This window comes from Carlito syrichta, unplaced genomic scaffold (assembly GCF_000164805.1).
Source record: "Carlito syrichta isolate Samal-C Ts95f unplaced genomic scaffold, Tarsius_syrichta-2.0.1 Scaffold303895, whole genome shotgun sequence".
In the NCBI taxonomy this organism is placed as follows: domain Eukaryota; kingdom Metazoa; phylum Chordata; class Mammalia; order Primates; family Tarsiidae; genus Carlito; species Carlito syrichta.
The window spans coordinates 314291-339513 of record NW_007247991.1 but is presented as its reverse complement, the minus strand read 5'-3'; the positions used below and the strand labels follow the sequence as shown (position 1 = coordinate 339513).

The 25223-nt window shown below is 55.4% G+C and overlaps 1 protein-coding gene across 1 annotated transcript in view; it reads left to right on the top strand.

Annotated features, from left to right (window-relative positions):
* COL5A1 (collagen type V alpha 1 chain) overlaps positions 1-25223 on the top strand; it is a 196482-nt gene that overhangs the window by 69291 nt on the left and 101968 nt on the right. Inside the window, exons 8-12 of the mRNA XM_021712966.1 lie at positions 15912-16043; positions 17235-17372; positions 18378-18617; positions 20098-20265; positions 20996-21052. Coding sequence (XP_021568641.1) covers positions 15912-16043; positions 17235-17372; positions 18378-18617; positions 20098-20265; positions 20996-21052 — 735 coding nt within the window. The remainder of the gene's footprint in view (positions 1-15911; positions 16044-17234; positions 17373-18377; positions 18618-20097; positions 20266-20995; positions 21053-25223) is intronic.

The following is a 25223-nucleotide window of genomic DNA, read 5'->3' as shown; positions in this document are numbered from 1 at the left end:
CAGGAGGCTGGGAGGGAAGGCCAGGAAGAGAGGCCTGTAACTGGCCATGGCCCTTCCACGACACATTCATCCTGGGGGGCGTCACTGGGCCGGCCCTTTGCTACCTCAAAAGAAGCCTCTCGGGAGTCAGGTTTGCCCTGTGTCTGTCTCCATGTTTTGGGGAGGCCGTCCGGCTCTTCTGCAGACAGCCAAGGTGGCCAGGTGGTGCATACCTGACTCGCAGGTTACTGACATGGAGGCCCGTGCCCGGGTATAGGCTGGCAGGTCTGCTGGCGAGTCATGCCCATAGGTGTTGGTTGGGGTCTTTGATGTTTTTGCTCTGAGACCTGATCCCTGAGCATGGGGAAACTCTGTCCCAGAATCCCTCTCCTACCTGCATACCCAGGTCTGTTGGGAAGATCTCCTAGCAACTGGGGATGAGGGGCTGTTCCACGCCTCCTCTGTACCCCACGGGGCCTGAGCACTGGTTGAGGAGGGAGGCTGGGGGCTGGTGCTTGGTCAGAAGACCCAAGGCTCCGGGATGGGGGAGTCCAGCGAGGTCAAGCCACCTGCCCAAGGTCACACAGCTGGGAACTGACAGAGCGGGACTGAAGCCCGGATCGGTGTCCTTCTGGGCTGGTGTCCCGCTCCTTGTCTGAAGGGGACCGGGCTCTGGGTTTCAGATATTTGATTTCCGGATGTCATGCTAGATGGCCCCCTCACCTCCCACCCCCGCGTCTCCTGAACGAGGTGCCCACTCTGTAATCACATCTCTGGTGACGGCCTAGGCATGCCAGCCTCCGGCCCCACAGAGCCAGCACCCTCTCACTCCCCAGCAGGTGGGCGACCCCCCGCCATCCTGGGCCTGCGGGACCCCTCAGATCCCCGACTCTCGGGGCCTCCTTCCCCTGCCCCCCACCCCCTTTTTGTAGCCTCCAGTCCCTCCTCCTCTTTGTCTCCCCTCCTTCCTGTCCCCCTCTTCCCTGTCCTCCCTCCTTCCTGTCCCCCTCTTCCCTGTCCTCCCTTCTTCCTGTTCCCCTTCTTCCTGTCTTCCTCCTATCTGTCCCCTCTCCTTCCTGTCTCCCCACTTTCCAGTCCTCCCTCCTTCCTGTCCCTCTCTCCTTCCTGCCCCTTTCCTTCTGTTCCACCCCGCTCCTGACCCCTCCTGCCCGGGTCCTGGCACTTCTCACTTTTGGCCCTGAGTTGCCGTCATTGAACGTGTCCTTTCTTTTCTCTGTTGGGATTTCCTTGACCGCAGGGACCAGGCCTCCCAGCACGGGTCTGTCCAGCTGCAGCCAGCCCACCACCCCCGCCCTGGCCGTGCCCACAAGCAGGTCCTCCAGAAAGGCCTGTGTGATGACCAGGCAGCCTCCAGTGACCCTCGACCTCACGGAAGCCTGCAGTTCCCCGAAGCAGACGCGATTCTCCAGGCAGGGCCTTCCCTCCTGAGCCCCACCCTGCCTGCCGTCCATGGCTAATGTCCTTGCGTTTGCTGCTGCTTTTCCAGAGCTGGAAGGTGCAGATTCTCCTGTGAGCTAGCCACCCTGCCCCGTCCTGTCCCTCTCATCTCCACTAGTGAGTTTCACTAGAGGTGGCCTGGGCATGGGTAGCTGCTGACCATGGCCCTGAGGTGAGCCTCTGGCTTTCACATCAGGCTTAATGCTTCAAGTGAGGATGGGTACAGGACCGCTTACTTCTAGCAGGGAGTGATGGCGCATAGCACGGGAGCAGTCTGGCCTCTGAAATGACCCCCCAGTCTCCTGGCCTGTGGCCACAGCAGGGATGTGTGTGTTCTGAGGCTCCCTTGGGCGGTGGTTGATTTCCATAAATGCCCGGAAGGCAGGTCTGTTGTCCCAGACAAGGCGCAGCCTCCCCTACTGGTTGACAGAATGAAGCCTCCGAAGGATGTTTTAGGCTGGGACTGTGTTCTGGAACTGAGGAAGTGAAGTTCAATAAGGATCGACGTGAACTTCTACCCTTGGGTTCAAGACAATCGATGGTGTCAGTACAGGGCCAGGAGGAGCCATGGCAAAGTGTTTCATCTGGCAAAGACTCAGGGGTTTGTGAGTTTCAAGCCATTAGCAACCATCGGTGTGGGGTGGCAGTCACGGGAACTCACTCTGTAGCGGGCTGCATTAGGCGCCGAAGGTGGTGTGATCTTGGGTCTGGAAACCACACCAAACAGACGCCGAGTCAAAGAACTGGGGTCTGAGCCTGGGCCAGAGAGGGCAGATAGAGCAGAGGGTTGGCAGCCTGGGTGTGAAGAATCTTGTCCAGGGAATAGTGAGACAGGGGTGGAGTGAGGACAGTGATGGAATGTGAACCTTTTAGCTTCTGCCTCCTCCTCCGGGACCAGCTCTGAGCCATCTCCTCCGTGATGCCTTTCTTGTCCTTCCTTGCAGAATTAGTCACTGTCACCTGTGCTGCCTTCCATGGAGCACGAGGGGTGTTTTTTTCCTCCCCCAAGATTGGAGTCAGGGACACTGGTTGGTCTTTGAGCCTGTAAGACTTGTCAGAGAGATGTGAAAAGTACGGTTTGAATGAACCGTCAGAGTTGACGCCTTCATGTAGGCGTCTGTGCGGCAGAGGGGTATCCAGGGGAGGCTGGTGAACTTTTTCAGGACTCTAGGACTGTTGAGGATGGTGGCGGAGGTTGGGGGGTTGGTGATTGCGGGTGATGGCATTGTTGGTGGCGAAGGTGGTGGTGGTGGTGGTGATGGTGAAGATGGCGTTGGTGATGGAGGTCGTGGTGATGGTGATGACTGTGTTGGTGGTGGTGGAGATAGAAATGGTGGTGACTGTGGTGATGGCTTTGTTGGCGATGGAGGTGGCGGTGATGGTGGTGATGGTGTTGGTGATGGTGGATGTCATGGTGGTGATGGTGAGGTTGGTGGTGAAGGTGGTGGTGATGGTGGTGATGGCGATGACTGTGTTGGTGGCGGTGGAGGTGAAAGTGACGGTGAGGGTGGTGATGGCATTGCTGGCGGCGAAGGTGGTGGTGGTGGTGGTGATGCCGGTGTTGGTGGTGGAGGTCATGGCGGCGATGGTGTTGATGGTGGTGATGGCGTTGGCGATGGTGTAGGTTATGGTGGTGGTGGTGACAGTGATGATAAAGTTGGTGGCGGAGGCGAGAGTGGTGGTGATCGTGGTGAGGGCATTGCTGGCAGTGGAGGTGGTGGTGCTGGTGACGATGGTGGTGGTGGTGGTGATAGAGGTGATGGTGACGGTGGTGAGGGCATTGTTGGCAGTGAGGTGGTGATGATGACGATAATGTGGGGGTGATGGGGATGGTGGTGATGATGGTAATTATGGCGGTGATAGTGTGGTGGTGATGGCCGTGATGGCAATGATGGTGCTGGTGATTGTGATGATGGGCAGAGACCACGGCGATGGGGGAGGCGGGGGTGTGCTGAAGGTGGCGTTGGTGGTGGTGAATTAATGATGGTGATCGTAATGGCGGTGGAGGTGTGATGTAGCCACGGTGGTGGTATAGTTGTGGTGGTTGTGATGGTGATGATGATATTGCTGATGGTGGTGAGGGTGGTGATGACGGTGACTGGGGGTGAGGCGGTGGTGATGGAGGTGAGGATGAAATTGTGGATGGCGACGATGATGGAGGTGGCTGTGATGGTGGCGTTAATGAGGATGGAAGTGACGGCCATGTGATTGGTGTGGTAGAGGTGACGGTGATGGTGGTGGTGGCAGTGGTGATATTGTTGACGGTGGTGCTGGTGCTCTAGTGGTGGTGGTGGCGGCGGCGGTGGAGATTGTGGTGGTATGATGGTGATGATGACGGAGGTGATGGTCACCTTATCGATGGTGATGGGGTGGCGGAGCGATGGTGACACCGTTGATGGGGTGATGATGGTGGTGGCGATGGCTGTGTGGCTGTGGTCATGGTGGTGGTGCTGAGGGCGGTGTGGCGCTGGTGCTGTGGTTGTGGTCGCTATTGCTGACAGAGGTGGTGGTGGTGGCATGATGGTGACATTGCTGATGGGGTGATGACAGTGGCAGTGGTATGGTACTGGCGCTGTGGTTGTGGTCATGATGGAGGCTGACTGACCTGGGCGGTGTTCTCAGGGCGTGCCATTTCGTCCCAGGACACACCTGTGAATTGGATCCTATCATCCTCCTTTACCAGCACATGGGGGCCTGGAATGATTAATCACATGCCCAGGTCCTCACAGATGCCGAGGGAGGGATCACGGGCTCAGTCCACGCATGAACACCACTTCTACCTGCACCCTGCATCCTCTGGGCAGTGCAGCCCAGGGTCGATGGCTTCCTTCTGTGGCATGTGTGGAGTGAGCTGTGTCCCCTGTGCTCAGCCATACCCATGTTCCAGAGAACAATGTCCATGGGCTTGCTGTCCCCAGGTCCAGATGTGAAGAGGGAAGGATGCAAGAGCTCACGGAGGCACCACCTGGGCAACATGTAAACCCTTGCCCAAGAGGTCCACACACCCTAGAGGAGCATAAGTCTGTGAGGGGTGGGCCTGTCCACCAGGCCCCCCCATCAGTGCCCCTCACCCTGTACCTTGATCTGGAGATAAGGTTTCACCTCTCTCCATGTGTTAAACTGACCCACAGATCACTGTGGATGGCTTCAGGTCTACAAGAGGCTGTGACTGATTGTACCCCCCCCAAGCATGGGGACACAGGTGGGGACACAGGTGTGGGATTCTGTAGCCTTTCACCCAGAGCAGTTGTGAGTAGTCTCCACCCTGGCCATCATGGACCGGTAGCCACCGGTCATACACACAGGGCAGCAAGGGGGAACATGGCAGGACGACAGGGTATCGTTTCTGACCACATGAAAATACTTCTTGAACACTCTTGTTAATAATGTTATTACGGTTGTGGTGGCTCACGCCTGTATTCCCAGCACTTTGGGAGACCAAGGTGGGAAGATCGCTGAGCCCAGGAGTTTAAGACCATCCTGGGCAGCATAGTGAGACCTCATCTCTACAAAAACATTTTAAGAAAATTAGCCAGGCATGGTAGTGCATGCCTGTAGTCCTAGCAACTCAAGAGGCTAAGGCAGGAGGATCGCCTGAACCCAGCAGGTCGAGACTGCAGTAACCGTGATTGTGCCACTGCCTCCCAACCTGGGTGACAGATTGAGACCTGACTCAAAAAAAAAAAAAAAATAGTGTTAAACTCATTCTCAGACCTAAAGTCCCTGAAGATCACAGAAACAAGTTATTTGGGCTTCCCATGGCTTGGGGTGCCGTGTTTTTCCATTCTGTGTGACTCATGGATGGAAAATATCAGAGTGAGGTTGTAGACAGGACTGTTCAGGCCCATGGGGGCCAGAACTGGGGAATCTTGTGGCTGCTGACATGTGAAACTCTGAAGACATCAAGGAAAAGGCTCGTAGAGAGGGGTCTCCATGGCGCCCAGCCAGTCTGCGCTGGCACAGTCTGTCCTGATCCTTCAGGCCCCAGTGGGAGGGAAGCCTATAGGAAGTCTGATGTGTCCCTGCTGTTCTGCCCCCATGAGGGCCTATGCTGTGTCCTTTGTCCTTGGGAAGTGCAGGCACACTTGTGGCAGCTGTTTGTAGACCCTCAGGCCCGTTTTCACCCTCCTATCAGCCTCTGGGCCGGTATTCTTTCCACCCTCATGGTCAGACGAGGCAAGCGTGGTTGACAGCTCAGCTGGCAAGGGGCACCATTCGGATGGGAGCCCGCGCAAGCCAGGCCCCAGAGCTCTGGCACTGCCCCCAGCTCCACCATCTTCTGTCCTGGGATGACAATCTGGGGACCCCCAGGTCCCCTTGTAGACCCGGTCAGCAGGCTGCCTCAGCTGGGCTGTCGTCATGCATGTGACCTCCTGCCAGGCCAGGGGAAGATTCATGCCAGGGTCTGCCAGCAGCAGGGCCCCGGACGCTCCTCTCTTGGTTCTGCGCCACAGACAACACTCCTGCTGGCCACCTCTCCCGCAGTCCTGAACCAGAAGGTCTTGTCTTCCCAAATGATTTGTGTCTCTCCGTTTATAAGCGTGAAGGGCTCTGGCTAAAATCAGACGATATAATCGCAGGAAGATCAATGCGGTCGGCTGGGGTCCCCACAGAGCATGCTTGACAGGGGGCGGCCTGGTGCCTGGGGTTTGTGTGGGTGCCGACTGGCCCCGAGGAGGGGATAGAATCAAAAGGAGCAATGCAGAATTGGACAGCACAGGGTAGAGGTACAGGGCAGGCCTGTGATGAGAGCGGTCAGCGCCACCAGCAGTAGCGCGGGTCGGGAGCCCGGCTGGCGGCCTGCTCTAATTTGGTGAGCTCTACGTGTGCCGTCTCCGTGGCCCTCAGGGTGGCCGAGCTCTCCAATGAAAACTTTGCAATTTCCTCCGCTCGGAACAGACACGCGGCCCGCATGCAATCTCATTATCGGAAAAGGTAGAAGTGATTCTCTCAGCAAAATGCTCCTGGCTCCACCGGAGCCAAGGACAACACGCTCCCTGCCACGGCCGCCGACCTGTCTTCCGCGGGAACACGGGCCGCCCTGGCGCCACTGGCCAGGTCTGCTCAGTGGAGTGGAAGGGTGTGGTGACCACCGGGCATGGTGGCGGGAGCTGCCAGGGGCGCAGCAGGGTTTAATGTCCCTGGCAGAGGCAGGAAACTGGCACATATGAGGGGAACACAGTGCCTGGTTATCAAAGCGAGGGATGGGGTTGACAGGCTGCCACCTGCTCTCAGGCAGCTGGGGTGGGGCGACTATGGGGCCAGCTGCGCAGGGCTGCTGGTTCCGGGCCTCGGCTTCTAGAGCCAAGCTGAGTGACTTGGGGCTCAGTCTGGGAAGCCAAGACTGGAACCGCAGCAGGGGAGACTCACTGGGTAGATTGGGCAAAGCCTGTCCCTGTGCCTCAGACTGTGTGAACAGTGGGATGGGGTATGGGAACTGGGCGCACGGGGACATCCTTGGCGCGTGACCTTGGCCCCAAGGCAGGCAGCTCTGGGGTGGGAACTGTGGGAGCCCCCAGTCGGCCGCCCACATCGCGTGTGCCCCGTGAGGGTGACCCTGCCCCTCTGAGTCTCGGTTTGTGCATCTGTGGGATGGGCATGAGAGACCAGAAAGGAGGCCCTGCCTCCCTCCTGCAGAGGCTTCGGGAGTGGGGTCAGACCTGTGAGAGAGAGTTGCTTCGGCTGAGGCATGATGCCAGACTGGAAATGGGGTCATCCTAAAGCACCATGGTTTCCATGGCATGCGGGGCACGGATGAGGCATGCCAAAAACCCTGACATGTCAACGTGGGCTGCCATGTTGGGGCTGGGGAGTGGGGTGTGGCCAGTACAAGCAGCCTGGAGGACCCGTGGGCTGTTGCTGAGGGAGGGGACCGAGTCCCAGGCACCTTGGTGTCCCCCCCTCCCCTGCCCTCTGTAGGCAGCAGCCTGCTCTGTGCCAGGGCCCATGCATGACATGCACATGCATACACATTCACACATGTGCACAAGGCACACCAGCCATGTGCACACACACGTATATGCACACACATCACACATGCTTGCATACACAACAGATAATATGTGCATACGCCCACACACATGCCACACCATAACATGCTTGTACACATATGTGCGCAATGCATACATGTGCACACGACACCTGCACACACCATGTCTCACCTGCGTGCATGTGTGCACATTTGCACACATATACACACATGCACACATGTACATGCACGCACACGTGTATATTGTGCCACACACATTCATCCACACACACTGTGCATACACACACACATGAACACATATATACAGGTGTGCATCCACACACACGCATATGTGCACATGCATACCTGCACAAACATGATCCCACACATGGACATGTGCACATACATGCATATCACCATGATACACGTACATACATGCACCACACACATGTGCACAGAGATATGCATGTGTGCACACATGCATATATGTGCACACCTCCACACCTGCACAAACACCATGCCACACACTTGCACACATGTGTGCATACATGCACATCATCATCACACAATACAGATGTGCACCACACATATGCACATACAAGTGTGTGCGTGCATATATATGTGTGCACATGCATACCTGCATAAACACCATGCCACATGCATGTGCATGCACAGGCTCTCTTTCTCTCTCTCTCGCGCGCGCACACACACACACACACACACACACACACACACACACCCAGTAATCCCAGGTCCTGCTGCTTGGCCTGCACATGACCTGAGCCTGCGGGGTTGGGTGTTGGCTGGGCTCACCTGTTTCTGGGGACATCGGGGCTGTGGATGGGCTGGGACCAAATGGGAGTACAGTGACAGGTGAGACGCGGCACCTCGGACTTGTGTGGGACGAAGTAGCGGCACGTCTTGCTACAGCCCTGGGTGATGGTCGGCGGATGCCTTTGCAGGGTAAGAGGCCAGTCCAGGGAGGAGACGGCTGTCATTGTTTGCAGGATGGAGGATGGGGAGATAAGGGCTGTGAAGGGTAGGGAGGCCCAAGAAGGCTGGGGGTCATGTCCGTTGACCTGGCCAGGAATGGCGTGTGTGTGCAGGTGACATCGGCAGCTATGCCTCAGTTTCTCCTTCTCTACAGTGGTGATAGTGGGGAGGGAGGAGGGTGGCCTGCCTAGACCCTGCCATTTGACAGAGGTGGCTGCAGAACAAACTTGCACACTTCCTGGCGTGAAAACCCACTTGAGGATTTGGTGAGCAAATGATTTAGACTAGCATGTGCATTTACAGAGGCGGGTGGGTGTTGGAAATGGGGGGCTTCCTTCTGGCCACACGGATCACGTGTCCACTCTGCTGTGATTTGGGGATGTGGCAGGGAACCAGGGCTGACTGAGGACTGGGTCAGCTTGGGTCCAGAGTCCAGGGCAGGTGCTGGAGGGTACCTCAGGCCTTCCTTCTGCCAATTTGTGGATGTTCATGACCCAACCTTGGAGACCTGATGGTCATCTCATGTGCATAGTGGCCAGTGCCTATACTCACGGAGACCAGCGCCAGCTCCTTATGCAGGGCGGGAGATATGGTCATGGTGCTGGGCACATTGGGGTAGGGTTGTGTGCCAGACATGTCCATGGCCCAAGAAGCCTGGGGCTCAGGGAGAGGCAGACCCTTTAATCCACAATACAACATGCCAGCTGCTGGGTCCACGGCACACCAGGTGCCAGGGTCACGGCTGGCTCCTCCTCCTTCCATGAAGTGTCTTTGGAGAATATATATTCAGATGTCAAGTTGCCAGTTGAAAGGAGAAGGTATTTTATTTGAATTGGATGAAATTTGAAGCAGAAGTCATGTTGCTTAATAAAAATGTGTGGTTTTGATTCACTGTGTCTGTCATATGGTTCCCGTCTGTGGGCGAGTTTAAAACATGGGCCAGGAGTCTGACATCCAAAGGGGTGGGGGAAAGAGAAAGTAGGGGAGGGAGAGGAAGGGAGAGATGGAGACAGAGGTGAGGCAGAGAAGGGAGGAGAGAGAGGGAAGGAGACAGAGAGAAAGAGAGAGACAGAACAGGACAGAAAGAAAGATGAGGACAGAGAGAGAGAGAGAGACGAAGAGAAGGACAAAGAGAGACAGAAAGAGAATGGCAGAGAGAGACAGAGTGACAGAGAGAGACGGAGGGACAGAGAGAGACAGGGAGGGACAGAGAGGCGAAGGGGTGGCTCTGCTGGCCTCAGGAGGTGGGAGCAGCATGAACTTGGGGAGTGAAGCGTCTGCTTTGGGTGTTGGCATTGGGAGGGTGTGTAAAGTGCTGAGGAGGGGGAGACTTGGGGCCGCTCTCTTGTTTCACCACTTAAGATGCCCCCAGGTGGCTGTAGCAGGGTTCCAGGGCAACAGTAGGCAGCCATCTGCAGTTGCTCCACTCCCCCTCCCCTGTCCCCCGTCCCCCATGGACAGCAGCTCCCGAGAGCTGAGATCTAGAAAGAGAGGAACCCGTCACTCAGCCTCCCTGAGGCCGGCAGATGCCCCAATGGTGGGGGGGGGGGCAGGCGGGAGCTCGCTCCCATCCATGCGCTCCAGCTGCCTCCTGCACCGCTGTCCCAGATCATCCCGTGGAGAGGGCAGACCCAGGTTCAAGGGGGCTGTGCATGATGTGGTGATGGTGCATTTCCTGAAGGTTCAAGGAGGCAGCGGATACATGGCTACCAAGGAAGCCCCATGGCCCAGGACTCAGACACCCAGGGAAGAGTATCGTCTCTGGGCTGCTCCATCAGCCTGGAGAGGGATTTTCTGTTGAGACGTGTGGACAGGAGGTGGGGCTGGGTCAGCAGGTGGGCAGGGGCCACGCGGCACCACAGGCTCCAGGTCCTGGCCACCACCTCCGTGGCCCTGTTGCTGGGGTCGACGACTGCTCCTGTCCGTGCCCTGGCTTATTATCTGTCAGATGGAGGTGATGGGGTCTCCTGACGGGTCCTGGAGTGAGCGGGCCCACCAGGACACCATGCTGACCAGGGAAGGAAATAGTCCTGTCACTCTGCCCTTCTGAGGAGGACGAGGCTGGAAGAAGGTGGCAGAAGGACTGTGGCATGGTGGTGCCAGCCCATCTGCCTGCAACCCAGGGGCAGCTGTGTCTGTGCATGGACAAGGAGTGGGAGCTGTCCTCTCTGCAGAGCTGCCTGGACAGTCGAGTTGGCTTGGGGAGTTCTGAGTTCCATCATTCCAGGTTTATAAGCCCAGGGTGGGGCCCCAGTATTCGGAGCCAGGTCTCAGGGACCAGGTAGGGACTGGCCTTTCTGCACGCTAAGACTTTCCCCCAGTTCTGCCAGGGAGTCAGCCCTACCTCTGGGCCAGTTTTTCCACCGAGCCTTAGGGAAGCCAGGAGAGTGATGGAACCCTGCTTATAGCCCCTGGGATGTCATCCCTGGACATACACTTGGTGACTTCAGGTGACACATTCCTCCAGCCCTGCCCTGGTTCAGCAAAGGGGAGGCTACCTCTGGTCTCTTTCCTTGTGTCCTTCTGCCTTCTAGGGATGGCCCAGGATCTGGCAGAGAGAAGAGCTCACACACTTCGCCCAATGGAAGGCAGAGAGGGTGCAGTGTTCCTGCATGGTCCTGTGGTTCTGACAGGTGTGGGATGACCACAAGCTCCTTTGAGTCAAGCTCAGGGCACTGTGTTCTCTCACTCTCCTCCTGACCTTGGCCTTCAGGAACAGAACATGCCTTTTGCCAGAGCACAGCAGAGCTGGGGTTACAGGGGCGGGGTCAGCCCCAGACTCCTGTCCAGGAAGGGACAGTAGGACCCATGTGGGCATTAGAGGAAGCTTAGCGAATACATGATCTATGCAGAATGTGATCTTATTAGTAGGGCACAGGCAAGTCCGTGATGCTAGGGAGAATGTGGGGATTGTCACTCAGGCAGTGATTCTGAGTCATAGCTGCGTCTCTGGTGTGTGATGAAGTGGCTGGCAATTGGTAGGTGCTCAATCATGGCTATTGAATGAATGGATGGACGAATAGGTGGATGGACACATGGGTAAATGTTTGAATGCATGCATGGATGGATGGATGGATGGGTGGAAGGATGAATGTTTAGATGGATGCATGGACAAATGTATGCAAGGATGGAGGGATGCTTGGATGGACACATTGGTGAGTACTTGGATCATAGCTGGCTGGCTGGCTGGCTGGCTGACTGACTGGATGGGTGGATGGATGGATGGATGGATGGATGGATGGATGGATGGTGATGGATGGATGGGTGGATGGGTAGCTGAATGCTAGGATGAATGGGTGGATAGATAGATGGATGGGTGGGTGGATGGATGGACACTTGGATGGATGGATGCATGGATAGTTGGATGGAAGGATGAGTGTTTAGATGGATGCATGGACAAATGTATGCAAGGATGGAGGGATGCTTGGATGGACGCATTGGTGAGTACTTGGATCATAGCTGGCTGGCTGGCTGACTGACTGGATGGGTGGATGGATGGATGGATGGATGGATGGATGGATGGATGGATGGATGGATGGATGGGTGGATGGGTAGCTGAATGCTAGGATGAATGGGTGGATAGATAGATGGATGGGTGGGTAGATGGATGGACACTTGGATGAATGGATGCATGGATAGTTGGATAGATACTAGGATGACTGGATGGATAAGTAGGTGGCTGGGAAAGCCAAGGTGCTTCACCTGTGGTAATCACATCAGCATGCCCATGTTTTCTTCCCCTTTTGGGTGCTGAGAGCCATTTCCTGTGGAGTCCTCCCTGAGCCCCCCTTCTGGCCCTGAGGTCTTCCCCTTGGCTCTTGCATGCATGTGCCTCCTTGCCTCTCTTTAGAAGTATTGCCCTGGCTGCTGTGGTTCCCACTCCTTGTCCCGCCTGAGATCCCTGCAGCTCCTCAGCTACTCCATATGCAACTGTCCCTTCAGGACTTTTCCTGAGCACAAGCCTTCCCCCATTGATCCCCAAATCTTTTCTCTTATGTATCGAGCAGTTTCTGTGTACAAGGAGTTTTGCCTGAAGCACTCATAACCTCCACAGTACTGTGAGGTGGATAATACATTTTCATGCTCATTTTTTTTCAGAGAGAGAGTAGGTCTCAGAGAGGTGAACAGACCTATCTCAGGTCACACAACCAGGAAGTGGCAGAGCTGGCATGTGAGCCGGGCTTGTCTGGCTGGACAGGGTATGCCCTTTCCCCTATGCACCCCTGTGGACTGGCACTCTCGCCACCTGGCAATGGGCTCCCAGTGCCACAGTAGCCAGTTCATATGGCACTGGGTATAGCAGTTTTGGCCACCTACCTGTCCATCCAAGTCTCAGCACCTGGCCAGCTCCCCACATCAAAGGTCTCTATGGAAGAGCAGCCCTTGAGATGATGACCAGTGTGTGCACACGGAGCTCACAGCCATGAATGTCCCCCAGCCCTGTCCGCATCCTGGCACTCAGGGCCTGAGGGTGACTCGCCAGGGTCAGAAGTACACAGTGTGAAGCCACCTCAAAACTTCCAGGGGCTGTGGGCCACAGTGCAGCCATCTAATGGAAGGGGTTATGTTGTCTTTAGTCACTTGGCAACAGGGGAGGTGATGCCTGTGCCCCAGTGGAGTGCGGGCTCAGGATAAACCGTAGAGAACACACTGCCCTCTAGACAGGGCCAGGTACCCTGACCCTGCAGTCCACTGGGTGAGGATTTACAGAGGTTCCTGAGCCTCTCCTTAACTGTCTCTCGTAGTGTATTCTGGAAAAGTGTGCAGATAGTGACGTAGTGTAGTGAGATGGGCTCTGGGCCCAGAGAACTCAACACCTGGCCCAGTCCCTGAGAACCCTGGGCCTGGGCACCATCTCCAATGACAAGATTCTAATAGCCAAACATGCTCCTCTGTGTCTTCTTCCCTTCCCTTGTGCCCAGGGGATCGATCATGTAGGAGCTGAAACCTTGCAGGAGGCCTTGAGCTGGCCCTGCCCTGGGCGATTCCAACAGGTGTTTGATAAATATATGGGTGAATGGATGGGTCGGTGGGTGGAAGGTGGATGGGTGGATGGATTGATGGATGGATGGATGGATGGATGGATGGATGGATCAATGGATTGGTGGATGGATGGGTGCTTGGATAGATAGATGGATGGTTGGGTGGGTGGATGGATGGATAGATAGGTAGATGGGTAGATGGATAGATGGGTGGTATATGGATAGGTGAGTAGATTGATGGATGGTGACCTCTCAGGGCTTTGGTTTCCTCACCTGTAGAATGGAGATTAATAGAACATAATTACAGGGTTCTTGTGGGCATGCAGAAAGACCACATGCAGATTTCTTATCGAGTGCCTGATCTATAGAAGACACTGTCTATATCATAGTCACCATCATTACTAAAACCATTACTGTATTGGCTGGCTCATATCCATCTGATTAGGACCAAAACATCCTCTGCTGGGGATCACCCAGGTGCTGCCAGGGTGACACCCAGCATACTTGTTGGTTTGCCATCTTGGTCTTGGAAGATACGTTGATGAGGTCTGTGCTGCTTATTCCTGGTAGCAGCCCTTTAATTTCTCAACTGCCTGCATACCTTGACAAGAGAAGAATGCAATACATGATTGCATGCTTGTCCTAGCTGACACAGTGAGACCGTCAGCTGCTGGGAGTACACACTGCACGATGGATTAGAAAGTTTAGTGTGGGGGCATCCACGTCGTATTATGTATTAGTGCTTCGCTCCCTCTTATGGCTGAATTATTCTCTGTTCTATGTGTATACCACATTCTGTTTATTTATCATCCATTGATGGACATTTGGGTTGCTGTCACCTTCTGGCTATTGTGAATACTGCTTCTAAGCACATGTGCATTACTTTGAGTCTCTGTTTTCTTTTCTTTTTTTGTTTTTGTTTTTGGTTGAACTGATATGGGTGAATTGTTTGTGTATTTGTTTCAGTTCCTAGGATTAGAATTGTTGGGGCCTATGGTAATTCCACTTTTAACTTTTTAAGGAACTAAGCATTGCCTCTTTAAAAATACACTCCCCCCACCACAGTGGTTGAAAGGTGATGAGGAAGGATAAAAACCATCACAGTCTACAGTGGATGAGTTTGCAAGCTATGCTCCTCACAACAGATAAAAACTTGGAGCTCTGGTTGGTGTCTGGCAAGTGCTCAGCTGGTGCCTGATAAAAGTATGGGTTAAGGGACAGGTGGGTGGGTGGATGGATAAATGAATGAACAGATAAATGGGTGGATAGATGGGTTGTATATAAATAGGTGAATAGATTGATGGAAGGATGGATGGATGGATGGATGAGTAGATGGGTGGATGGATGGATGGGTGGATGAATGGATAGTGGATGGAATGATGGGTGGATGGATGAATGAGTGAATGGATAGATGGATAGGTGAATGGATGGATGGTTGGATGGGTGTGGATGGATGAATATGTGGGTGGATGGGTGGGTGGATGGATGGATGGGTGAATGAATAGATGGATGGATGGATGGATGGATGGATGAATGGATGCATGAACAGATGAATGGGTGGATAGATGGATGAATGGGTAAGTGGGTGGATGGATGGAGGGATGGATGGATGGATGGATGGATGGACAGATGGACAGATGAGTGGGTGGATGGATGGAGGGATGGATGGATGGATGGATGGATGGATGGATGGATGGATGGATGGATGGGTGAATGAGTGAGTGAATGAGTGAATGAGTGGATGGATAGATGGATGGATGGGTGAATGAGTGGGTGAATGGATGGATGGGTGGATGGATGGATGGATGGGTGGATGGATGGATGGGTGAATGAGTGGGTGAATGGATGGATAAGTGGATGGATAGATCTATGGATGGATGGATGGATGGATGGGTGGGTGGAAAGATGGATAGATGGATAAATGGATAGATGGGTGAATAGATTGATGGAACGACCAGTGGCAAGATAGGTGGATGACTAGATGGATGAATGAGGGGTAGATGGATGGATGCGTGGATGTGTGTATGTATGAGTATAAGAATGGATGGATGAATGAATAGATTGAGGGCGGGATAGACGGAATAGATTGGTGGGAGAATCCATCCACCAGTGGGTGAATGGATGGATGGGTGAACGAGTGGACTGATAGATATAGGAATGGATGGGGGGGTGGATGGGTGGAAGGATCGGTGGGTGCATAGATCAATGGAAGGACAGATGAAATTGACTGATGGAGGGATCTGTCCACCAAATGGAGAGACAGCTGGATAGGTGAATGGACGGATGAGGGGTGGGTGGGTGGATGAGTGGATGGGTGGATAGATGGATGCATGGGTGAGTGGGCCAGCCTAGCCTGAGTGGCTTTTGTAGGTGGCAGCTTCCAGGGAAGAAGTCTGGCCGTGAGGACAAGTCCTTCTTGATTTAGCCCGGGCTGCCTCTGCTTTCAGGCATCAGGCTGCGTCTCCCAGCTCCCCTTGTGGGGTTTATAAGCCCTGCGTGCTGCTTGCTCATGAGCTTTTGTCCCTTTTCAGGGTGATATCCAGCAACTGCTCTTTGTCTCAGACCACCGGGCAGCTTACGACTACTGCGAGCACTACAGCCCCGACTGTGACACGGCGGTCCCTGACACCCCGCAGTCTCAGGACCCCAACCCAGATGAATATGTGAGTCAGCTCATGCTGGGTTCATGGGTGGTGCATGGGCAGACCCCCTGGGATGGGGTGGGGCCAGGCAGGTGGGGTGGTTGTGGAGAGACCCATGAGCCATAAGACCCCCGTTTTAAGTACATCCACTAGACTAGGATATGTAGGGCCCGCCCCAGGTGATAAATGTGTGATGTCTGAAGTCTGACTCATTTTACTAGACAGTGCTTCCCAGAGGATGGTGCCACAGAGGTTGTTGTCAATTACCTTTAACCTTTCAGACAAGTTCCTAGACGAGTAATGCCAGGTGTCTCTCTTACCTTGGGCTTGCAACCTCCAGGGGGTGTTTGTGAGCAGAGATGCCACAAATGTTCCCCGTGGACTTGACCCCCATGAAGGGGCCAAAGAGGATGATGCTTAGGACTGTCCACCGTAGAACGGCCGGTCCTCTGATCCCCAGGGTGGCAGCGACATGTCTGACCCTTTGCCCCTCTTATGGGGGTCCACTATGCCCATGGTTTATCCTTCTTCACTCTCCCACCTCCCACTCCAGCTACACCTCGACTTACCTTATTTGCAGCTCTTTCTACCACGTTTGAATGGAAATTCTGTCCTACTCCTAGTCCAATTTGACTCTCATTTATTTTAAATGATATTAAATCTCGCTACTTATTTCTCCTTGGGTCTGCCTTTTTTCTCCACCCGTCAGAAGAGAAGGCAGGGTAGGATCTGTGGCCCGGGCCACATCTTACAAATCCCAAGAATGCTGTATGGAGCTGCCAACCGAGGTCCTGCAGACCAGGCCTCCCTTGCTCCTGATGCCAAAATGGTCTCAGGGCAAGACTTTCTCCTGTGTCCCTGACAAGTCCTTCCTGCTGGGTCCCTGGACTTTGTGGCTTGGGCTGGAGGCAGGGAACTTGCTTCGTGGCAGTTTGTGGCCAGCCGAAGCCACCTTTCAGGTCCCAAAGGGTCAGATGTCTCTACCTGGTAGGGTTCAGCTTCCTCCAACTTCTGTTCAAGGGGACCTGGGTTCCCCCATTCCCTCCTGTGGGCTTCATGTGGGGCTGGGGAGGGAAGATCCCACCCAGGAACCCCCCAGCAGGACTTTGTGATGTTCCCTCTTCCTGGCTGAATTTGGAGTGTGAGGAAGCAAAGCAGGCTGGTCCCTGCATGGGGGTCCAGTACCCCTTATGTGACTGCATTTCCTTTCAGTACCCGGAAGGAGATGGTGAAGGGGAAACCTATTACTACGAGTATCCCTACTATGAAGACCCGGAAGACCTGGGGAAGGAGCCCACACCCACCAAGAAACCTGTGGAAGCTGCCAGAGAAACCACAGAGATCCCTGAGGTCTGCACTCAACGGCCTGGTCCGGGTGGGCTCCTGGTGCCGGGAGGCCATGGTGCCAGGGTGGGGGAGGGTGGGAGAGGCTGTGCCCAGTGTAGAGGGCAGGAAGCTACTGGGGAAGGGCGGAGACCCATGGCCAGGGCGTGTTGGGCTTCCCTTGTGAGGAGGGATGTCAGAAGATGTAGGTGACAGGAGCACTGCCCTCACTGTGTAGCCGGGCACTGGCCCCTGGGCCCCACCCTGTGTCAGCTCTGTGGCCTGGAATGGTTCCAGGACCAGTTTGGGTCTGGGGTTCCTCAAAGGCAGGCTTGGCCCTGGCGGGAGAGGAGGGCTCGGGGTTCCCCCAACGGGTCTCAGCGAGGGCTGGGGGTTAGTCTCAGGCCTTCTCCCCTCTGTGCTTCCCTCTAAACATGGGAGGGTTTCCAGGGTGTGCCAGCAGGGCAAGGCATCTGAAGGACGTGTCCAGCTGGGAGTGCCTGCTGGGAAGGGGGTGTCTGCTGGGGAGAGGGCGCCCTATCCTCAGAGCCACAAGGAGAGTGGGTGTGGGTGGACATGTGAGTTGTGTGTATGTGTGTGTGTGTGTGTGTGTGTATGTGCGCGCGTGCGCCCTTCTAGAAAGACACCTGACCATCCCATATTGCTCTGGGAGCCTGGAATGTTCTGCTACTTTGAGTTAGGGTTCACTTATTCCAGTGTGAAACTGGGTGCTTTCGTCCATTCTTAGCGGACTCAGTGACAGAGGTCGAGGCTGGGCTTCCATCCTCCCCTGGGGACAGAGGCAGCCCCTGTCCCAAGTCTGAAGGCCTCTTGGGTACCAGTGGGTCCAGACATTGCCGCAGAAGGGCCTGTCCCTGGACACGTGGGGCGTCCTGAGCTCAGACACCTGCCGGGTCTTGGCCTTGCCTCTACCCCATTCTGCCCTTGGCTCCGGGAGCTGACCCCGCCCCTCCAGAAGCCCCTCCCCCTGGCCTTGGCCCTGACTCCTCCCCGCTCTGCCCTTGGCTCTAGGAGCTGACCCTGCCCCCTACAGAAGCCCCTCCTACGCCTGAAACCAGCGAGGGGGCCGGGAAGGAAGAGGACCTGGGCATCGGAGACTACGACTACCTGCCCAGCGAAGACTACTACACACCGCCCCCTTACGAGGACCTTGGCTACGGCGAGGGCATGGAGAACCCTGACCAGCCTACCGATCCGGACGCGGGGGCGGAGCTTCCCACCAGCACCTTGGGCACCTCCAATGCCTCCAACGTAATTTCTCTCCTTCCAGCTGGCGAGGTCCAGGGGAGGTGGTGAGGGCCAGGACTGGGGCAGGATCCCGAGGAGCTGCCTCTTTCTCTGTGCCGGCCTTGGGTGTCTTGGGTGGCCCCCACGTTCCCATGTCCCAAGGCCCTTTCCCCCTAGGGCTATTTTAATGCTCCCCAGGGGGTACCATGGCTGAGTGAGTTTGGAATCCTGACTTGCTGACTTGATCTCACATTGCCCATTTTTTACCTGCAAGATGGGTAGCCACACTGAGTAGCTGAAGACCATCATACTAAGTGAACCGTCACAGGAACAAAGACCGGAAAAATGTTCTCGTACCTAAGCGCCCCACCACTGGTCACAGGAGCCCCGGGGTGGGGTCGGCAGACACAGGACACTGTAGGGGAGGGAGAGGAGGGGGAGAGATGGGGGGTGGGTGGCAACACACTGGCTACCTGGTCCACTACCGGGGGGGAGACAGCCTGCTAGAAGCCTAAACTTCACCTGCACGAACCTCCTTATGTAGTTGGTCTTCACTTGTACCCCACAACCCTAAAGTAAAAAAAGATGAGTGGGTTGACCCTGGCCGAGCAGGTCTCTTAGGGTTCAGGCGGAGATTGGCCAAGGAAGGGGCTGCTGGCAGACAGGACCCTGAGGGAGGGTCCAGATGATCAGAGCTGAAGGTGAGGCAGGCAGGGCTGGTGACAAAGGCAGGCCTTGGAGTCAGGCAGGCTGGCCAAGACGCTGCCCATGACCTGGGAAGGTGACCCTGCCTCTCTGGATTTGGGGGTTCTCGTGTACAACATGGCGCCGATGATGCCTCCTCTGGGGCTGTGTGGTTTTCAGAGCCGGGAGGAGTCTTGCCGGGCACGGCACAGCGAATGATAAAATAGCCGCTGTGCATTTGGTGCTGGATCTTCACGGCCAGAGAGGACACCCCGGTTTCCGCAGGGCACACCCCTGCATCTGTGGGCACGGCATTAGGGATGCATTGTCCTGGGACCCCGAGGTCTGGGTGGAGCCTCTGCCTAAACAGTCTCCTGGAGTCCATGGCACACCATGGTGCCTGGGCAGGTCTGGGGTGGCGGTTCCCCAATGTGGGAGGGAGAAGATGTATAAAGACGTGACCAGGGGGCTGGGCGTGGTGGTGCACTCCTGGAATCTCAATGCTTTGGGAGGCTGAAGCTTGAGGCCAGGAGTTCCAGACTAGCCTGGGCAACACAGTGAGACCCCATCTTATACAAATTAAGAAACAGAACAACAAGATTACTAGGGGCCTCAGGACCTCTCCCCCCAGGTTGGGCTCCGGACTCTAGGTGCTTTGTGGCTTGGGAGGCCACTGGCCTTGAAGTCTGGGGTTGTTGGACCCAGAACCCACAGACGGGGTCTCCCATGAAGGAGGGGTCTGAGCTTCCCTGGTGCCCATGGTGCCAGCATGGTGTCTGACAGGCCCTTCCGGGTGACCCTTCTTCCTCTCCCTCTGCAGCCGGCACTGCCTCCCCGGGAGGGTCAGGATGACTTGGAGGGGGAGTTCACAGAAGAAACCATCAAGAACCTCGACGAGAGCTACTACGACCCATACTACGACCCCACCAACTCCCCATCAGAGATTGGACCAGGGATGCCAGCAAACCAGGACACCATCTATGAGGGGGTGAGAGGGCGGAGGCGCCCTCTAGGCGGGGCTCAGATGCGGGGGGTGCGGTTGGGGTCTTGCCTAGGGACTTCTTGGGGTGGGGCGCTGCCAGCAACGAGAGCACTGCACGCCGTCTCCAAAACTTTATTTTTACTTTTTGAGGTGGGGTCTCACTCTGTCGTCCAGGCTGGAGTACAGTGACATGATCATAGCTTACTGCAGCCTCCACCTCCTGGGCTCAGGTGATCCTTCCATCTCAGTCTCCTCAATAGCCAGGACTCCAGGCACGCGCCACCATACCTGGTTAATTTTTAAAATTTTTTGTAGAGGTGAGGTCTTGATATGCTGCCCAGGCTGGTCTTGACCTCCTGGGCTCAAGTGATCCCCCCACCTCAGTCCCCCAGAGAGCTGGGATGACAGGCGTGAGCCACCATGTCCAGCCCAAAACTTTATTTTTAAAGAGAGCTCGGTGCTCAGAACTTGATGTGCTTATGTGTGCATTGTGGCATAAGCATCTGTGAGCCATGCGTGGCCTCTTATATTGGCCTGTTAATACTTGCACGAGCTCCCGTGAACTTGCCCTCCGTCTCCCTCTGTTCCCCCCTTTTGGGCCTGGGGGAAGAGGCCCAGCTGCAGGTAGCACCCTTGCCTTGCTGACTCACCGGATTTTGTGTCATCTGGACTTTCTTTCCCCTCCCTTTCTCTTCTCCCTCCCCTTCTCCCTCTGTCTGCCTCCTGTCACCCCTAGATTGGAGGACCTCGGGGCGAGAAAGGCCAGAAGGGAGAACCTGCAATCATCGAGCCAGTAAGGACACGTTCTTATCCTCTTTCTGAAGCTGGGGGTGTCTGCCACCTGGGGGACGTGGCAGGGCATACGACTGGGTCCCTGGGCCCCTGTCCCTCCATGCCCTGGGTCATTTCCAGGGGCCACCTGACCTCATGGACTCCGCACACAACTCAACGCTAGGATATGTGAAGAATCAGCTGGGGACTGTTCTAGACCCTGATGGTGGGATACACGTTGCTCAAAACTCTGTGTCCTGGCCAGGCGTGGTGGCTCACCTCTGTCATCCCAGCACTTTAGGAGGCTGAGGGTGAAGGATTGGTTGAGCCCAGGAGTTGGAGACAGCATAACAAAACCTCATCTCTACAAAAAAATCACACACAAAAATACTAGCCGGGTGTGGTGACGCCTGTGGTCCCGGCTGCTTGGGAGACTGAGGTGCAAGATCACCTGAGCCCAGGAGGTGGAGGCTACAGTGAGCCATGATTGTGCCACTGCACTCTAGCGTGAGGCTCCAACTCAAAACAAACAAGCAAACAAACAACTAAAAAAGCCCTTTGTGCCCTGTCTGCAGATCTGAGCATCTTACTGTGTGTCCATTTGCCTGGGATAAAAAGGAACTCAGTACATTTTAGGAGGTAGAGGCCCTTCTGAAGCATGTGGAGGATTGGCAGGCAGGAGCTGTGGGTTCCGTTGTAAAAGCCTGGCGTGCGGAGGGGTGGGAAACCATGAACTCCAGTCCTGTCCCTCTCTGCCTGTTACACAACCCTTGGAGTAAGTTTGCAGAAATGCTAGAAACATGGAAGGCTGTTTATGAAACCCTGTCAAGGGAATTAAATAAAACAGCACTGTGCTGACATTCCGGTTGAGTAAAACCCAACTGTGTTAGGTAACGGGATCATGGGTAAGCTAGGAAGAATTACTTTGGTCATGGTTTTTTCTAGATTTTTCTTTCCTCCTCAGTTGGTGAGTTTGGTGGGGGCCCGCCCTCTGTGGGATGTCCTCATCCCTCTGAGAGCTGTGGCCTGGTTGGGAGGTACACCCTGGGGCCTAGGGGTACCGAGGTCAGAGGGGGAGGTACCCATGATTAGCACGGAGGTGTAGCTGGAAATGGCTGCAGGCTTGAGAATGGGGAGGAGCCGGCATAGAAGCCCATGCCCACCATGTTGTCCATGTGCCCAGGAGGAGGCATCTTGTACCAAGGGCAGTCACGAAGCCGGGGCTGGGCTGTCTCTTCCGCTGCCAGGCCTTAGTCGCTGAGGGCTGAGCTCAGGACACAGCTCTAGGCTTGTAGGGGCCCCCGATTTTATAGTTTCTAGGGTGGAGCATCCCAGTGGCCATCTACCCTCCTGAGGAACGGGAGTGGTCTTTTGGAAGCTGGACTGGTGGCGCTTAGCAGGCCCTTGTCTCATTGGGAATCCATCGAGAACCCTGTAGCCAGGGAGGACAGGGTATGCCCCACCTTTGGGGAATTCCCAGGGGCCTGCAGAAGCATCTCATCTAGATGGTTCTCGTGGGGCTCCATGCCCGCCCTCCAGGCCTGTCCCAGGGCTGGAACCTGCTAGTTCCTGTGGACACATTCTTTGCTCAGAGCGGAATCTGTTCCAGTGCTCTCTGTGGGGCTGAGGAAGACAGAGCTTGATGGAGGCCATCAGGGCCAGGGGTACAGAGGCAAGAGGGGAGACACCAGCTCCAAGGGCCCCTTGTTCATCTTCAACCCAGAGACCGGGTGGAGGAGGGCGGCCCTGGGGGAGACTCATCTCGAAAGAATTTGGCGACGGGGCTCGTTCCTGTCCCTGTGGAGAGGGTGTCTGCCAAACAGAAGCACAGCCAAGACCAGTCCGTGCAACCCCCATGCTCGTCTCACCTAGGAGGCTTGGATTTCCTGCCGCCTTCTCCCAGGGGGTCTTGCACCCAGGTGGGCTTGAGCTTGACCTTGGGTTCTTTGGTGGTGTCCCCATGACTTCAGTGAAAGGTTGGGGGAAAAAATGGGCTCCCAGGTACGTGTAGGTGTCCGAGGCTCTGTGGGGTCCCAGTTTGGTTCTCCACCCCCCCACGATGGGAGGAGCTGGGCTGACATCTTTGAAAAATGTACGTTGATCTCTCCCGAGTGAGCTGACTTTGTGAGTATAGACATGGCATCTAGGCTCAGGGAGTGGGGCACGTGGGGCATGCCCCTGCCAGGCTCCACAGAAGCTGGTAGATGGCAAAGGTGAGCCGGACAAGAGGGCTGAGGATGCAGGAGCCGCCCATCAGCAATAGGGCAGCTCCAGAAAGTTCATTTTATCCATGTGGGGGTGGGGACCAAGCCATCTGGATGTGGTTAAGGAAGGGTCCCCTCCCCCTCTTCCCCAGGCTGCTCCTTCCATCTGTAGTTGGCTCAGAGTGTCCCTGGGGCCTTTGGTCACCCCCCTCAGCCCCGAAAGGTCACGTAAACAGTTGGAATTTCTCAGCCTGGAGCGTCGCCAGATGTCCTCAGCATCTCAGCAGCACAAGCAGATGGCCAAGTCCTGAGGGACTTGTCGGGCGTCCCTGGCCCCGCTGGGGGTGGGCGCCTGTTGTCCCTTTGTCTTCCCACACCTGCCCTGCGTGAGCTCCCTCCTGGGAGATGTGTTCGTGCCGGGGACATGCCTGGCTGTTTCCCACCCTCATCCAGCTCCTGTGACTTGTCAGCAAAACCGGAGTCTCCTCAAAAGGACAGAAGTCACTTAGCTGAGGAGGAATAGACAGATCTGCATCCTGGTGCTTCTGGCTGTCCTGCACCCCAGGGATCAGGAAGTCCTGACTTGGTGGCTTTTATCACCCGCTGGCCGGCCACTGGGACATCCGAATCACTGCCTCCACCTTCTGCCGGTGTTTCTTAAAAAAACAAAAAACAAAAAAACATGTGCATGGCAGGACACCTTGGCTCATGCCTGTCATTCCAGCACTTTGGGGGGGCCAAGGTGGGAGGATCACTTGAGCCAGGAGTTTGAGACCAGCCTGGGCAACATGAGGAGACTTTGTCTCTGGAAAATAAAAAAAAGATGAGCTGGGTGTGCTGGCACGTGCCTGTAGTCCCAGCTACTCAGGAGGCTGAAGTGGGAGGTTCACCTGAGCCCAGGAGGCTGAGACTGCAGTGAGCCATGATCGTATCACTGCACTCTAGCCTGGGCAACAGAGTGACTCTGACTCAAAAAAAAAGTGTGATTTAACAGATGGGATGGAGCTCCGTTAGGTGTAGTTTTGAGCTCGGCAGAGTGTGAGATCTTTTATTTCTTTTGTTCAATTGTGCATATGGAAGGTGCACGACATGGTGTTTGCTAGGTTTGTTCAGGTAGACATATACACAGTGATGTGATCACGACGGTCAGGCAAATTAACACCTGTCACCTCAGAACCTTTTTATTTCTGTTTGTGACAACGGCACCTCAGATTGATTCTCTTGGGAAATTATGCAAAACAACATTATGGACTTTTAGGGAGACCTTTTTCTACAGTCTCTCCTGCCCTGGTGAATTTTGAGACTGGTGTTGGTGTCAGGCCCCAGGGTAAACAGGACCACAGAGTTGTCTGGGAGAGTTCTGGTATCCCCTCTGGGGGGCTTGTTCACCCAGCTACCTTCCATGCCGACCTTGAGTGATCTGGGGTTGGCTGTCCACGAGATCCGGGCTCAGCGTTGCCAGAGTCCCAAGAACAACAGTGTATGTGTCTGGGAAGACAACTGCCCTCCCTTGGGCCCAGCAACAGCCAGGTTTCTTTCTTAATCCCAGCTCAAACTCAGCTTTCTCAGCTGCCCTTGTCAGAGAGGAGACAGGAAGGCTGGGTTCTAGGAAGCTGTTTGGATGAACTCTCTGTGTACACCACACATACAAATATTTCCCTGAGTGTACATCAGTGTAAACACAGTGTTGTCCCCCCTAGCAACCAGGGAACCCTGGCAGAATGGTGAGGGTTCGAAGGTGAATTCTGCAGCCCTAGGACCGGGTGTCCCCTCACTGACCTGGTACCCAGCACCTGTAGTGACTCACTGGTGACCTTCTGGCTGGGCAAGTCCTTTTACTTGCCAGAAGTGAACTGCCTTAGTCTGTTTGATGCTCCCATAATGCGATGCCACAGACTGGGTGATTTATAAGGAGCAGAATTGCATTGGCTCATGGTTCTGGGGGCCGGGAAGTCACAGACAGTGGGGCTGCATCTGGTGAGGGCCTTC